Raw genomic sequence first — 14,607 nt, forward strand, 5'->3', positions numbered from 1 at the left:
AGTTCCCTTAAGAAATGAAGACTAGCTATGATGTAACATAGTGGCTAACTGTGTGGGTTCTGGCTCCGATTCTTCACTGGTTTTCCAACCCTGAGTAAGTCACCAGAAGTAAGTTATCCTCCCTGTGCCTCAGTTTTCTCAACTATAACAAGGGGTGGGGGGAAGGGATAATACCATATTTCCCTGAAAATAAGACCTAGCTGGACCATCAGTTCTAATGTGTCTTTTGGAGCAAAAATTAATATAAGACCCAGTCTTATATTATACCTGGATTATATTATATTATATTATATTATATTACTAATATTATGTAAGACCTGGTCTTATAGTAAAATAAGACCGGGTTTTATATTAATTTTTGCTCCAAAAGATGCATTAGAGCTGATGGTCCGACTAGGTCTTATTTTCGGGGAAACGTGGTAGTATCTACCTCATAATATCATTGTGAGAATTAAATATGTGTAAGGTATTTGGTAAACACTGAGTACTTCACAAATGTTAGCTATTATTTGTTAAAGGGGAGACAGATATATAAATACATTATAATACAATGTAATACTTTATGAGGAATATGTTTACAGACATATTGACAATAACTCAGGGGGCACTTAAATCATATTTGGGATAATCAGGGGAGTTGTTACTGATGTGACAGAGGTGAAAAGAAAATCCAAGAGTTGGACAAATAAAGGGCATAGGAGAAATGGTAAGATCTGCGTTTTGTTTTAAATTTATTTTTAAATTGTAGTTGACATTATATTAGTTTCAGGTATACAACACAGTGATGAGACACTTATATACCTTATGAAGTGATCAGCACGGTAAGTCTAGTACCCATCTGTCACCATCCATAGTTATTATGATATTGACTATATTCCCTATGCTGTACATTACATCCTCATGACTTAGTTTATAATTGGAAATTTATACTTAATCCCTTTCATCTGTTTCACCCAACTCCCCAACCCTATCCCACTTGGCATCCATCAGTTTGTTCTCTGTATCTATGAATTTGTTCATTTGCTTTTTTAGATTCCACATATGTGAAATCATACAGTATTTGTCTTTGTCTGACTTATTTCACTTAGCGTAATACCCTCTAGGTCAGGGGTGTCCAAACTGTGGCCTGCGGGCCAACTGCGGCCCGCAATCCATTTTTAATTGGCCCGCAGCAAATTCCAAAAATATATTTAGTTTACTTAAATAAACCAGGTGAGGCAATACGTACTTCACCTCGAGTGAGTGGCCCGGCTGTTTGTGTATTTTACCGCATATGGCCGTTGGTGAAAACCATTGAAAAAAGTTTGGACACCCCTGCTCTAGGTCCATCATGTTGTCGCAAACGGCAAGGTTTCATTCTTTCTTATGGCCGAGTAATTCTGTTGAATGCTCACTGTATGGAAGGTACAATGCAAGCTATTGCACAAACAGCACTTCATTTAATAACATGTCCCTGCAAGGTATATATCCTCCCTTTACTGGGGAAGAAAGCTCACGGTTAGAATACTTGCCCTTGGGTACACAAGATGGAAAGGAATTGGGATCTGTACTTAAAAGGTTAGTTGGTTTGTCACAAGAGGGACTCCGCAGTGAGAAGGAACTTCAAGGAAGTGTAAGATAGAACAGCCAGATCACTGAACACTAGCAGGGAGCTGGGAGAGTTGAGGATGGATTCAGAAGCAAGGATCATGCAAAAGGCTGGACTTGCATCTCAGTGCAATGTCTGTGTGGTGTAGAATTAACCCCTGGATGTTCGAAAAAGGTGAAAGCATTCACAGGCTCTACAAAGTGGGAGAGTGAGAAAAGGTTTTCTTAAAATTAGGACAGAGAGAATGCCCATGGCAGTGTTTAAAGAAGATGGCTGCTGTGGGTAGTAAGGAGGGGATGGGGTAGAGGAGGGTTGCCCAGGCAGAGTGGAGTCAGAGTAGACAGCTGCACCAGAGTGGAAAGCTAACTTCTGGTTAGCTTTTTGTTATGGAGTCAGTCAGGCAGGTTTGAGGGCTGACATCCTTCCTGGGGTCTGGTCTGAAGATGATATTATCTCTGGACTCCAACATGGCCATAGCGACCTGGGACTTTAATGTGTTACCAGTAAAAACTGCAAGGGAGTTGTAAATTGCATTCCGGTGTCAAGGCGCCTGAGGATTATGAAATTGCTCTTTTCAGGTTAGGATGTTGTTAATTAATGAGGTATGGGTTTACTTCAGAAAGGGAACAGAGTTAATCAGTGAGGGGAGAAACAAAGAGAAAACATGAATATCAGGATGGATCAAACTGCAAACAAACTAAGTCTCTATTACCGGTGACTTCATAGAGAACTATGCGGTGAGTCAAACTGCAAACTAGCTAAGTCTAATTACGTTATTGATTCCCTGAATTCCCCCTTACAATGCCCAGGGAGTAAAAGATTTTAAGCAGGACCTACACAGTGAGTTGAAACACAGCATGCCGTTGATGGCCAGATAGTTCAGTCATTCTCCATTTACTGAGCGCCTGTGTACAGACGCCCAGAATGGAAGCGGACTAGAAACAAGGAACAGGAGAAGCAAGGAAGGGGTGCCCACATCCCCCCGACGTCTAAAGCCTGGAGGCTAGTCGTTCCTGTCTTGAGACGCGAGGGGCTAGTAGCGCGCTCCAGGGCTAATCGTGTGCAATCACCTGCGCCCTCCGGTTGAAGGGCACCCAGGCCCACCCCAGTCCTTCAGCGCCCCCTGGTGTCAGCACCCCTCCTTCCTCCAGCTTCCCTGCCCCTGCCCAGCTGCAACCCTCCTAAATCTCAGCCCCAATTTACATCCAGCAGCTTCCTTCCAGCGGAGCCGTAGGTCCGGTCACGTGAGGGCTAGGTCACGTGTGACATGGTCACGTGAAGCCAGGTCACGTGTGGGGCCGCGGGGCTGGAAGCTCAGCTTCTGGAGATCTGCGGGCCTGGGCGGGTGCGACCCGCATGGTGCCCAGGTCCGCCGAAGTGCACCGCCGGGATGGTGAGGACCGCAGGCTGGGATCGGGCGGGGCCGGGGCGACTGCCTCCCGGAAGCTCAGCCCCTCTTCTCGTCCTTCTCGTTGCAGATGAACCAGGCGATCCCAGAACAGGAGCGGGCGCCTGCGTCCGAGCCGGTGTGGGAGCGGCCCTGGTCTTTGGAGGAAATCCGCCGCGGCAGCCAGAGCTGGTCGCTGGCAGCCGACGCGGGCGTGAGCGGCGGGTCCCCGGGACTGAACGGGAGCGGAGGGAGAGGGGGCGCCTGGGGTGACGCGTGGCCTGCGAGGGGGGAGACTGGAGCCCGATTCTCCACCCCGGCCGTCCTGTAACACACATCCTTTGTTGCCCCCGAAAACTTCATCGTGGCAGAGCCCAGGCACTAGGGAGGGGGCGGGCCCTTAGAGTCCCACTCGGACGGGGGCCCAGACGCGGGGTCTCTTTCTGAGCCGGGCAGACCGCTTTCCCCCGCGCCGCGGGATTGCTGTGGCACTAGTGTGGCGAGTCCATGACGGTGCCTGGACCGAGTGGGGCGGTGGACAAGCCAGTATGTGGTCATCGTGGCGTGGGGTTCTTCAGGCGGGTGGTCCAAGAAGCTCAGTACTGTGATTCCAAAGTCGCATATGAAGAGGATTTTTTTAAAAGGGGTTTGTTATTTTACCCTTTGTGATCCTTGTAGAATGACAACCAAACAGGACTTTAAAATTCCTCCAGAAACGAGACAGCAAGTGTCCATTGACTCCTTGTCACTGTTTTGATGAGCTTTCGCCATTTTTCAGGGCTACTTGGTCTTAGCATTGACAAAAGCGGCATCCCTTGTACATTCCAGCACACACACACACAAAGGTGAAAGAAAACGGGTCATTTTTTGTTTTGACACAAAGAATAGATGCATGTAATATTGATACTGCTGTACGTTTATTTTTTTAAATAGCTGCTACAGTTTCTACAGGAATTCTCACAGCAGACTATCTCTAGGACCCATGAAATCAAGAAACAAGTGGACGGACTAATTCGTGAAACTAAAGCCACAGATTGTCGCCTACATAATGTCTTCAATGACTTCCTTATGCTGTCTAATACCCAGTTCATTGAGAATGTGAGTTACTTAGTTACATCAGACTTATAAATAATGCTTTTTTGAGGAGCAAGAGTCATTGTGATATTAAGTGATCTATTAGTAGTTTCCCTCCTAAATTTTGATGGAAGTGGTGGTTCTTGGTAAGTAATTAAAGCTTCTTTCTGTAGGATTAATGCCTTTTTAAAAAAGTTAGTAAAACTTTTTTTTTAAGCACTTAAAAAAAAAATCTAACAAAATTTACTCAGATTCTAGTCTTTCTATTCCTTTTTAGTTTTGGCAGTAGTCAGCAGTTATGGTGAATTGCAAGGCCCTCAAACAAGCCTTGTTACGGAATATTCTGTAGAGAGAGCCATGCCCTTTGTCTGATACTCTGGGCCACCAGCATGTAGCTGCAGTCATTGCTTGTGTTCATGTTGTTCTGATAAAATTGTATTAAAGACATGTGTGTGACCATTTGGAATATTCTCAACGTTTTGTTATGATGGCTGAACCTATGATACAGAATCAACTTTAAATAGATTACTGGGCCATAACCCATGTTTGACTTTTGTCTACGTATTTATTGAATTTCTGTTAAGTGCTGGGTCCTAGAAATATATAGACAAATTAGATAGAGCTTCTTACAAAAGATCACAGTTTTCTATTCCAGAATAGAAAGAAAGCAAGCGTGGCTGGAGCCCGGTGATATGAGGGGAGTCTAGTAAGAGATGAAAGTGGAGAGGAAGCTTAGTTAAACTGATCTGTATGTCTCATAGGGTGGCTAGCTTCCTGAATGTCAGCATTAATTTGAGAAGAGAGAATTAATAAAGCAGGCTGTTTCCTAAGATTTTAGATGTAAAGTAATAGAAAAGATTTTGAAAATTGCAGGATTATAAAAAGCCAAAGATTCTGGATTCTTAAGAGAAGACCAAATATTGTCATGCAGGTATCTTATGCAGTATGTTTGTGCGTTTTTTAGTAGTTCAGATTGAAATGCCATCACTAGCCTTTTTTTTGGGGGGAGTGGGGGGACTATTGGTAAAATAATGAGATCTTAAAGGTCATACAGATCTCTTTCCCAGTAAGTTTAAAATACTTGTATAACAAGTATTCTGGTAAAATCTGTAGTCATATCCTGGTTGGCTGGAGAATGTCAATGCTTGGTCTTGAGCATCTTTTTCATTGAAAGAGGTGGTTTACGAAACTCTCATCTCTACTTTACTAGCATATGCTGCCCCGTCACTTTTTCATCAAGCTGAATTTGGAGTCCTTTTAAATATACTTGTTGCTCTCATTCTGTAGTCAATATTAGGCAGCTCTAGATGGGACAAGGAATAAAGTTGGGAGGCTTCTTTTGTGCCCGATGTGCCCATACCACATTGGTACTGAATTGGAATCGGATCGATACTTTGGGGGTAGGGGGCATCATAAACTTCTGAATTGTAGTCTTCAGATTTTCTCGTCAGCTCTTCTTTTTTGTCCAGGTTTTCTTAATTCTGAGTTTTCCATGATCTAGTTTTTGTGGTTTTTTTTTTCTTTTTGGTTGATTTTTTTGGGTAATAGTTCTTTATTTCTGTTCACTTCTTGGATTCCCTATTTTCCATCCATCTCTCCATCCCCTGAGTCCTTTATGCCTCTTCCTGTTCATCAGAATTCCTTTCTTGATGCACCTGTTGCCACTGCCAAATTTAACTGCTTCCCAGACCTCCCTCTAATGCCACATGTTGTTTCCATTCATGGCAGAGCACGATGAAGAGAGTATGGCTAAAACTCTGATAATCTATTTGGCAGTGATTTGGCTCTTTCTGTGCTTCCTTCAAACCCTGACACTGGTACTCATGTGTTACAATTCTGGCTTGAATGATGGTGCCATTTGGTTTCATGGTAGTTTATTAGAAAGATATTCAAAGTCAGGTTAGGTTTCTGCATTTTAGTGATTAACCTTAGAGGCAGCTACAGGGTTGCAAACTGTATTACGGAATTAGTGAAACCGAAGACCAATCAGGATTTTCTAGGGCAAGAGAAATTAGTACCTTTAGGAAAGGCTCCAGAGGGGGCTCTGAAGAAGGAGAAATGCTAATTAACAGTGCTTCAGAATGTTATCAGCAGGGAGCACAGTTCTTAAAACTTCATTAATCTGTTAACTCAGGAATTTCATTCTGAAACTTTAAGTGACCCAGTTAATGACTTTTTAAGTAGCACTTCCCACAATTATAATTTTACATTTATTGATATGATTTGATGCAGCGAATGCCCCTACTAAATCGAGCCCCATTTTTTGCTAAATGTTTTATTCCTTGGGCCTAGCACAAGCTTGATATATAGGGACTCAGTGAATATTTGAATGAATGAATGAGAGAACACATACATGAAAAGGAGCAGGGCTGTGTATAATCTGTTAAGAAGTCCCCTGCTCCCTTTTTCTCCTATTACCCACCTTCACCTTTTACCATGTTTCCCCAAATGAGGAAAAGATGCTTTAAGCGGAAATACCCAAATATTTAAAAATTCTGAGTATGGCTACCTGCTCTGAAGATGATCAAAAAACACATGATAAATACTTCATAGCTGTGAGCTCAGCCTGGTGAGGGTGAAGGAAGTTAGCGTGGATTATTCTCCATGTACTGAGTACTTGAGATGCATAGTCCTGTTCCCCCGCAGAGGACACCATGGGTTTTATGTATTTGCTGGTTGGCTTCTTAGGTGTCATGTTTGGCTTTCGAGCTGCAGGCTGTTGCTGTCTTGTGTGATAGTTTTTAATGACAAGCAAGAGAAAAAGTAGGATGTTGGAATTGTTCAGACTTCAGTGTGAAGTTCAACCTTTCAGATTACCTGGTCTTGCTATTTAAATTCTGAGGTAACCTTGGTAGCTGCCATGTCATAAAGTCTCAGTTTTAAGAATTACTTACTTTTTTTGTTCCTGTGTTTGAAAATTACTTCCCAATTTTCTGATCTTTATAGAACAATTAGAAGGGTATGGAAAAAGAAGAAGCATCTGAAATTTCATCAGCTAGAGGGGAGCTGCTCAACATTTTGGCATATGTATTCCAAGTCCATTTCCTGTGCAGACATTGGCCTTTAAGTTTTTTTCCTTTATTGTGATAAAAGTAATGAACGCTCATTGTAGAAGAGATTGACATAGATTAAAAAAAAATTGAAGTGTAAAAAAATTAAAACTACAAAAATCAGCAATAATTCCACCAACCCAATTTACCCACCATTGAACATACTGGCATATTTCTTTCTAGTCTTTCTTTTTTTAACTTTAACCTTTTCTAGATGATGATGATGTGTGTGTGTGCGTGTGTGTGTATTTGCAACCTGCACTTTTAATGTTAACTTACTATTTTATAAGTATTTTAACATGCCTGTAAGACTTTTGTGAACTTAAGTTTTATTGATCTTACTCTATTTTACAATACATCATAATTTATTTAATAGTCCTTCAAAATCAAAATTTTTAATGAAGTATTTCATGTGTCTAGAAAAGAACATAATAACTACAGATGCTAATAATATGCACTACCCTCCATTAACAGATTTTAATATTCTGCCGTATTTGTTTTAAGGTCAACAACTCCCCATTTTTTTTTAACTCTAAACAGTTTGGGCGAGGGCTCCTTTGTATCTGCCTTCTTCTCCATCCCTGGGGAGTATGTAAGTGTGGATGTGTATGAATGCGTACGTGCTGTATGAGGTAGAGCCTCTTCTTTTTCCATATGGTTAACCTTTATTGTATAGTTCTTTTCCTTACTGACTTTCGTGTATGAACACATCCATGTGCATGTGTTTATGTGAATATGAAATCAGGCTTACATGTAATTGTGGGTCTGTTTCTGGCCTCTGTCTTTTATTATGTTTATCGGCTGTATGCCAGTATCACAGTCTTCAATAGATTTCTAATAAGTCTTATTAGGCCAAGTCCTGATTTCTTTTTTTTCAGAATTGTTATGGTTATCCTTGGCTTTTTATGCTCCTGTGTAAATTTGAGGATTATCTTGCGAAGTTCCACAGAAAATCCTATTAGGGTTTTGACTGGAATGCATAGAATTACAACTTTGGTGTTCATGACTTTATACTGTAAATTGTGATGCCAGGAGCATCTCATTGTTTGTGTTTATGATTGTTTTTCCTGGAGCTAAATTTCACAAAGTAGAATTCTGGGGTCAGAAGATATGGACATTTGAAAACAACATTGTCTGATCAGATTGGCAGATATTTAAAAAGGTGGACAACGTCTGTTGGCAAAGGTTTGGGAAATGGGCACTTGAATACATTGTTGGTGACAGTGTGAGTTTTTATACATTTGTTGACAGTCATCTGGAACGAGCTATTAAGATTAAAAGAACAGTTATGTTCTTTGACTTGGTAGTCCTATTTTGGGAAGCCGATCAAAATGAAAGGGCCAGGGCCTGTGAATATGTGTGTGCATATGTTTACAGCAGTTTGTTTACAAGAGGAAAAACAAAATCTCCTAATCTTCACCAATAGGGAACTCTTGAATTAATTATGGTTGAGTTCATACCATAGAATATTATGCAGATATTAGATTAAGTCAAATCTATATGCATTGACCTAGAAAGTGGCTTATGAGGACATTAAGTGAAAAAATGGAACAGAGAAGAGTGTATAGGATGAGTAGCTTTTTATTTAAGAGTAGGAAGGGTGGAAGAACTCTGAATATGTGCGAACATCTATTTATATTTGTGTAAGAGCTACAGGGAACAGAGGAGCACACACCAAGATTAACTTAGTTATTCCAAGGGTTAGGTTGGAAATGGGGAGGGAAATATTTTTAAATGTATCTCTTTTCCATATACATTTATATCGACTTTTTAATTTTAATTGAGATACAATTCACATTCCATAAAATTTACCCTTTGAAAAGGTGTGCAAGTTAGTACGTTTTAATATATTCACAAAGTTATAACCAATACCAGTATCTAATTTCAGAACATTTTCATCACCCCATTGTTTATAACAAGCATATTTTACTTTGGGAGTTTATAAGACAATAAGTACTTTAAAAATAACAGGAAATCACGGTGAGTTGCTGGAGTGATAGCTCTATTGGAAAAGAGAAGCCTGCCTTCCATGCCCATGGGTCCGTCAAACGCCTGGCCTTCTGGCAAATCATTGGTGGGCAAGGCCTGTTTTCATATAAATAGGGTAATAAAAATTTACCAACCATTTTAAGTAAAAGAATGAAAATAACGTTTACCATTTCTATTGCTCAAAATATTAAAGCTCTTATTACCTAGTAGATAAGGTCTACCAGTTGACATTCTCATTAGCCTCACATTCGAGTTACCTGTATCATTGCCCCGTCAGCATTAAATATTAGGTTAAACAAAAAGGTGTGAAAACTGGTGTAGCTGACTGTTTTTGTGATTCCTTAGTCAACAATGAGGTTGAACTTCTATTTATGTTTCCCAGTCATTTGTATCTTTTTTTTTCCTTAATTTAATTTTTGGTGAATTGACTACTGTACTTTTCTTTTTATCCCTAACTAGTCGCTTCAGCTATTTGTCAAATAATCATTTCTTCCTTGTCTATGTCATTTTTAATTTTGTATTCTTACACTGTGACTTATTCAAAATGATGTTCTGACCATTTAAAAATCAATTTGCTTCCATATTTAGCGTGTATATGATGAAGAGGTGGAGGAGCCAGTCCTCAAGGCTGTGACAGAAAAGGCAGAACAGGTACTTGTATTAGATCACTCTTCTGTTGAGTTCCTGACTTAGAGATGAAAAGTGGTGGAGGTTTGTAATGTGGTTGGAGGGGGTGGGGGGATGTGGGGGGACATGGGGAGGGCTGCTCCTCATAGCCCAATAGTCGAACCCTTTTTGCCTCTGAAATTTACTGTATTAAGAAATATGTAGTAAAGATCCTGAATTCTGGCTTCAGGATAGAGCACAGTTCAGCGAAGCTTTTCTGTAAAGGGCCAGTTAGTAAATGTTTTAGGTTTTGCTGGCCTCATTGGTCTCTGTCTTTTTCTTTTTCTTCTTTTCCTCCACCTCTTCTCCTTCCCCCTCCCTAAAAAATACAAAAAACGCTGTTACCTTGAGAGCTATTCAGGAACAGGCCTGGGGTTGGGCTGTAGTTTGAATTCTTTGAAGACTGTGATCCTTATCCCTGCCAGTTAAAAACGACAGTAAGATGGAACCTGGATTAGTTCACACACGTTTGAGTGCCTCCTACATGCCATAGGATGTGTTGGTACAAAGAATATAGACTGTGCAGTAAACATTTATGGAGTAGGAAGGTTTCAGGGAGCTGGTGACTTGGAGAAAGACTTCGCCCCCACAAAGGTTACAGTCTTGGTTGGGGCGACAGGACACAGTGTGTCAGGTGCATGGCTACTCACTGTTTTGGAAGTTCAGAAGAGAAAGAGCTCAGGGGTAAGATAGCAGAGAAAGGCTTCATGATGAGGTGTGAGCTGGGTAAGCAAAGAAGGGCCAGATTGTAAGGCCATTTCAGCAGGAGAGAATGCCGTGAGCTGTGGTTCCCAGTTGGGGGATGTTCCTGGCATTTTCTGGACTCTTAGTGCAAAATCCTGGAGGTTAGATAAGAGGAAGGTAGAGGGGTGAGGGGCAGATGCTGGAGGGCTTCCGAAAGTGGGCTAAGTAGCTGAGGGGCAGCAGTCCTTCCCTTTCCCCCTGTGGCTTCATGGATTCTTCCAGAGTTCTCATCATAGGCCAAAGCACAGATAAAGGATCTTAACTTTCTAGCACTCTGGCAGAATGTGTACCCTTTTCTTCCCACTCAGGAAAGCACAGTGGAATATGTGTACGATTGTTATGGGAGTAGCCTTGAATCAGTTCTAATTTATTCAATTATTCAATCAGCTCTAATTATTAAATCACTTGAAAAAGTTGGTCTTTTATCAGTTACTGTTACTTGTCATATATGAAGCTGTCAGACTAGGAAAGGATATTAGAAACCAGCTACAGTTCTCCCTATTTCCAAACTTTTTTAAAATAAGAAGGTTTGAATAGTACTATTTTTAATAGTACTCCAGGATTTGCTAACCACTGAAGTCCAGTGGTATCCAGTTGCACCAAGTCAGGTTCAATTTTAAAGTGAAAGTGTTTAGTGAACTGTTTTTAAAAAGTCACTGTATATTTATTTCACAGATGTATTTTCACACACTTACAGTGTTAGCTATTTAACTAGAACGAGGCCTACCAGAGTATTAAAAAGATGCAGCCCAAACAAAAAAGCTCACTTAGAAAGACTCCCATACTTGACATAAAAGTGTAAAATGTTCGTAGGGTTTTCCCTGTTGGCCCTGAAAACACTGCATGGTTGGGTTCTTTCTATAAGTATGTATCAGTTTCTGGGATATTTGTGAAGAGGGGAAATGACACAATTTCTTTTTCAACATTTTTGACAACTGATGGGTCACAGTTGAGTGTGTGAAGGGGCTGTCATTGAGAGCTGCTGTGGTAGGAAATGGAGACCTGTGGAATATTTTCAGCAGGTTGGTGACATGCACAGACTTCTGCGGGGGGGGCATTGTTCTGGGGTGATGGATGGGATAGATTAGAGATGAAACTGACCCTCTCTTGGTTTGAAACAAATTGATAAAATAACTGTAATTTTCCAGTTGTTTTTGAATTATAATTGAAACATGACATCTCTGGCTGGAGTATTTTCTTCTAAGTCTTTATTCCTAACATTGTCCAAAGGATCACTAACCAAGATTAGTGGGATATCGTCATGGTGAAGCTAAAAGTCTAGGCTCTTCATTCCTCCAGTAGCAGGGAAGGAAGTGCCATTTGAGGGCTTGTGATGTCCCATCCATGGTTAGTGTACTTTCACCCAAGTTGTCTGGCTGAACCAGCACAAAGGAGTGCTTTTGTTTCTGAGGACAATGAACCTGGAGCTCTGGGACCTTAGGTACTTCGATCCATGTCCTGAAAGTGACAAACTTAGGATTGAAAACTTAACTCCAAAGTCTGTGTGGAGGCAGAATCTGACTTTTGTTTACATTTTAATTAAGAATTTTTTTATTTTTATTTTTTGGAGCATAAGTCCAGGCCTTAGAGAACATTTGCAGTGTTTTATTATGGTTATATCAATATATTGGCGATCCACGCTGAACAGTGTTTTTTTTTGTAGGAGAAGACTCGGGAACAGAAAGAAGTAGATCTGATTCCTAAAGTTCAGGAGGCTGTGAACTATGGTTTACAAGTGTTGGACAGTGCATTTGAGCAACTCGATATAAAAGCAGGAAACTCCGACTCTGAAGAAGAGGATGCTAATGAGAGGGTAGAGCTGATCCTTGAACCAAAGGTAAAGACATTTGATCCAGGTACTTATTGTTACACCTGTTATGTTTTGCGAACTGTATTTGGATACAGAATTAGTAAAATATGCACTTTACTTCTAGAAAGTGGACATGCCACTTAGCAGTCTCGCGTTTACTCCATCAGAAAGATCTGCTCTCCTCGCATGTTGAGCATTTACTGGGCACAAGGAGCGTGCCCAGTGAGGGCAGTACGGAGTTAGAGCAGGGTTCCTACTCTCGTGATGCTTATGACCTCGAGATGGTGGGAGAGGGGAGACATTTTTATGAGTCACCATCATAAGTGCTCTGAGAGAAAACTGACCTCTAGCTGGGGAAATTAGGGTAAAGATGAGGCTTGAATTGGGTTTTGAAGGATGAGAAGGCTAATGAGAGGTGGAGGTTGTTCAGAACCTGAAATTCTGTAGTTTGTGTTAAAGGAGACTAGAAGTATTGAAAGACATTTGGGTTGTTTCCAGGTTTTGGCTATTATGATAAAGCTGCTATGCTTGTGTATGAACAGACTATTAGCCTAACAGGTATTTATTGCTTTACTGTTACTGTCTCTCAGATTGCGAAAGGAGACAGTGGCAACACAGATTCACTCAGGAGAAACACAAAAGCTGCTGTGTTGCTTTTGAAAGTCCTTGTGATACGCAGGTGCCTCAGGAATTGAAACGTGCCACAAACCCAGACTCTTCTAGTCGTTTATTTGGTTGACATTTCTCTTCCAGTTTGTGCTTCCAGTGTCGCACGGGTTGGGGCTGATCCTTTAGCACTGGGACACTTGATGGCTTGTATTTTTACTGTAGGGATATAGAAGTCAGCAGTGGACCCTGGGCCACATTTGTGACTTCCAAGTCACACACCACTTTCTGTTTTACAGGAGCACTTTGAAGGCCTTCTGAGTCAGTGAGCAGTCAGCCCAATTACCACTTCCTTTTCTTTGCACTAAATTGGTTGCTATTGTATCTTTAACCTTTACATTACGCTTCCCAAACTTTATGCTGTGTGAAGCATAGAATTATTCTCCCTTGTCCCCCAGAGTCTGTTTGATAAGGAAGAGATATTATGGCCAAAGGGTCATGCCTCACAGAAAACAAGTGAGCTTTTCCTCAGCAGTGGAGATGGGAGGTTGTCCTGGTGGGGGGAGTGCTTTCTTGTCCTTAAATTTTTAATGTGTGTGATGGGTGGGACTTAGGAGTAGGGGACTGAAATGCAAGGATCTCCAACATGTGTTATCCTGTACAGTCGCCTTTATCTCATCCAATGTTTTATCATCTGGTCGTCTTTTACCAACTTCAGTTCTCTAAATTATACAGTGTGAACCTCTCGGGATGCTGTTATTCTCTGAGATATTTTTTCTCCCAGAAAAGTTCTCATCAGACTTTTAGACATTGCATTCACGATGTGGACTATAGATATTCGCACAGTTGCCCTTGTGTTTCTTGTCATGTAGTCTGCGCTTCCTGTGGTCTGTTCAGTCTTCTGCTTTGCGCTGTTGCCATGCAAAGGAGCGCTGCATACCCTCTGTGCTGTGTTAGTGACCTTTTGGCCATGCCTTCTCCACCAAGCCTGCACATTCCCACCTGCCTTCTCATAGTTATAGAAAACCATTTGGGTTTTCTCAGGACTCAGGACTCATAGGTTGAGTGGTTGACTTTTGTTCAGTGGTGCAGCTTTTTAGGGGAGGAAGGGGAGTTCGGAGTCATCAGAGCTTGCCAGAGTTCCTGGTTCTTTTCTAGGTCCTCCTTCTGTTGAAGTTGTGCTTTGAAGTGCCCCATGTGGCTGTGAATTTGTGCCCCTCTCCCTGATTACTGCTGGTAAATGGTGTGCAGGCTTTGCCACTTTTGTTAATATAGTTAGGTTCTTAAGAAAGGAGATGCTGTATGATTCAGCTTCACTTTGCCATCTTTACCAAAGATTTGACTTTTTTTTAATCAATGATTTTTTTTTTTGTACTTTTAATCCTGCTGTATTTCTTAGTGTCCCCTTTTATCATGTAACTTGTTTGGGGTAGTCAGATGAAATAAAATATCAAATGGGAAACTTAATGTTACTTTGCAACCTAAATCTTTAATGGCTGATTCCCTTTCATGTTTTGCAGGATCTGTACATTGATCGTCCTTTACCTTATTTGATTGGGTCAAAGCTGTTCATGGAGCAGGAAGACGTGGGTCTTGGAGAGCTGTCTAGTGAAGGTACTCTTTTACACCAAATATTTTTGTTACTTTTAACATTTATATCTTTTTATTTTGAAATAATTTCAAGCTTTACATT

The 14,607-nt window shown here is 41.1% G+C and overlaps 1 protein-coding gene across 7 annotated transcripts in view; it reads left to right on the forward strand.

The window, feature by feature from the left end:
• The first annotated feature begins 2,841 nt into the window (after positions 1–2,841).
• LOC109437160 (WASH complex subunit 2) overlaps positions 2,842–14,607 on the forward strand; it is a 51,146-nt gene continuing 39,380 nt past the window's right edge. For 6 of the 7 annotated variants that reach the window (XM_019716166.2, XM_019716168.2, XM_019716170.2 and 3 more), the window contains exons 1-6: positions 2,842–2,981; positions 3,067–3,189; positions 3,909–4,073; positions 9,677–9,739; positions 12,162–12,335; positions 14,435–14,528. In XM_019716166.2, coding sequence (XP_019571725.2) covers positions 2,979–2,981; positions 3,067–3,189; positions 3,909–4,073; positions 9,677–9,739; positions 12,162–12,335; positions 14,435–14,528 — 622 coding nt within the window. In that variant the 5' untranslated portion in view covers positions 2,842–2,978. The remainder of the gene's footprint in view (positions 2,982–3,066; positions 3,190–3,908; positions 4,074–9,676; positions 9,740–12,161; positions 12,336–14,434; positions 14,529–14,607) is intronic. The other variant, XM_074337275.1, reaches the window with a different exon arrangement.

The sequence above is a fragment of the Rhinolophus sinicus genome, linkage group LG07, assembly GCF_036562045.2.
Source record: "Rhinolophus sinicus isolate RSC01 linkage group LG07, ASM3656204v1, whole genome shotgun sequence".
Lineage (NCBI taxonomy): Eukaryota > Metazoa > Chordata > Mammalia > Chiroptera > Rhinolophidae > Rhinolophus > Rhinolophus sinicus.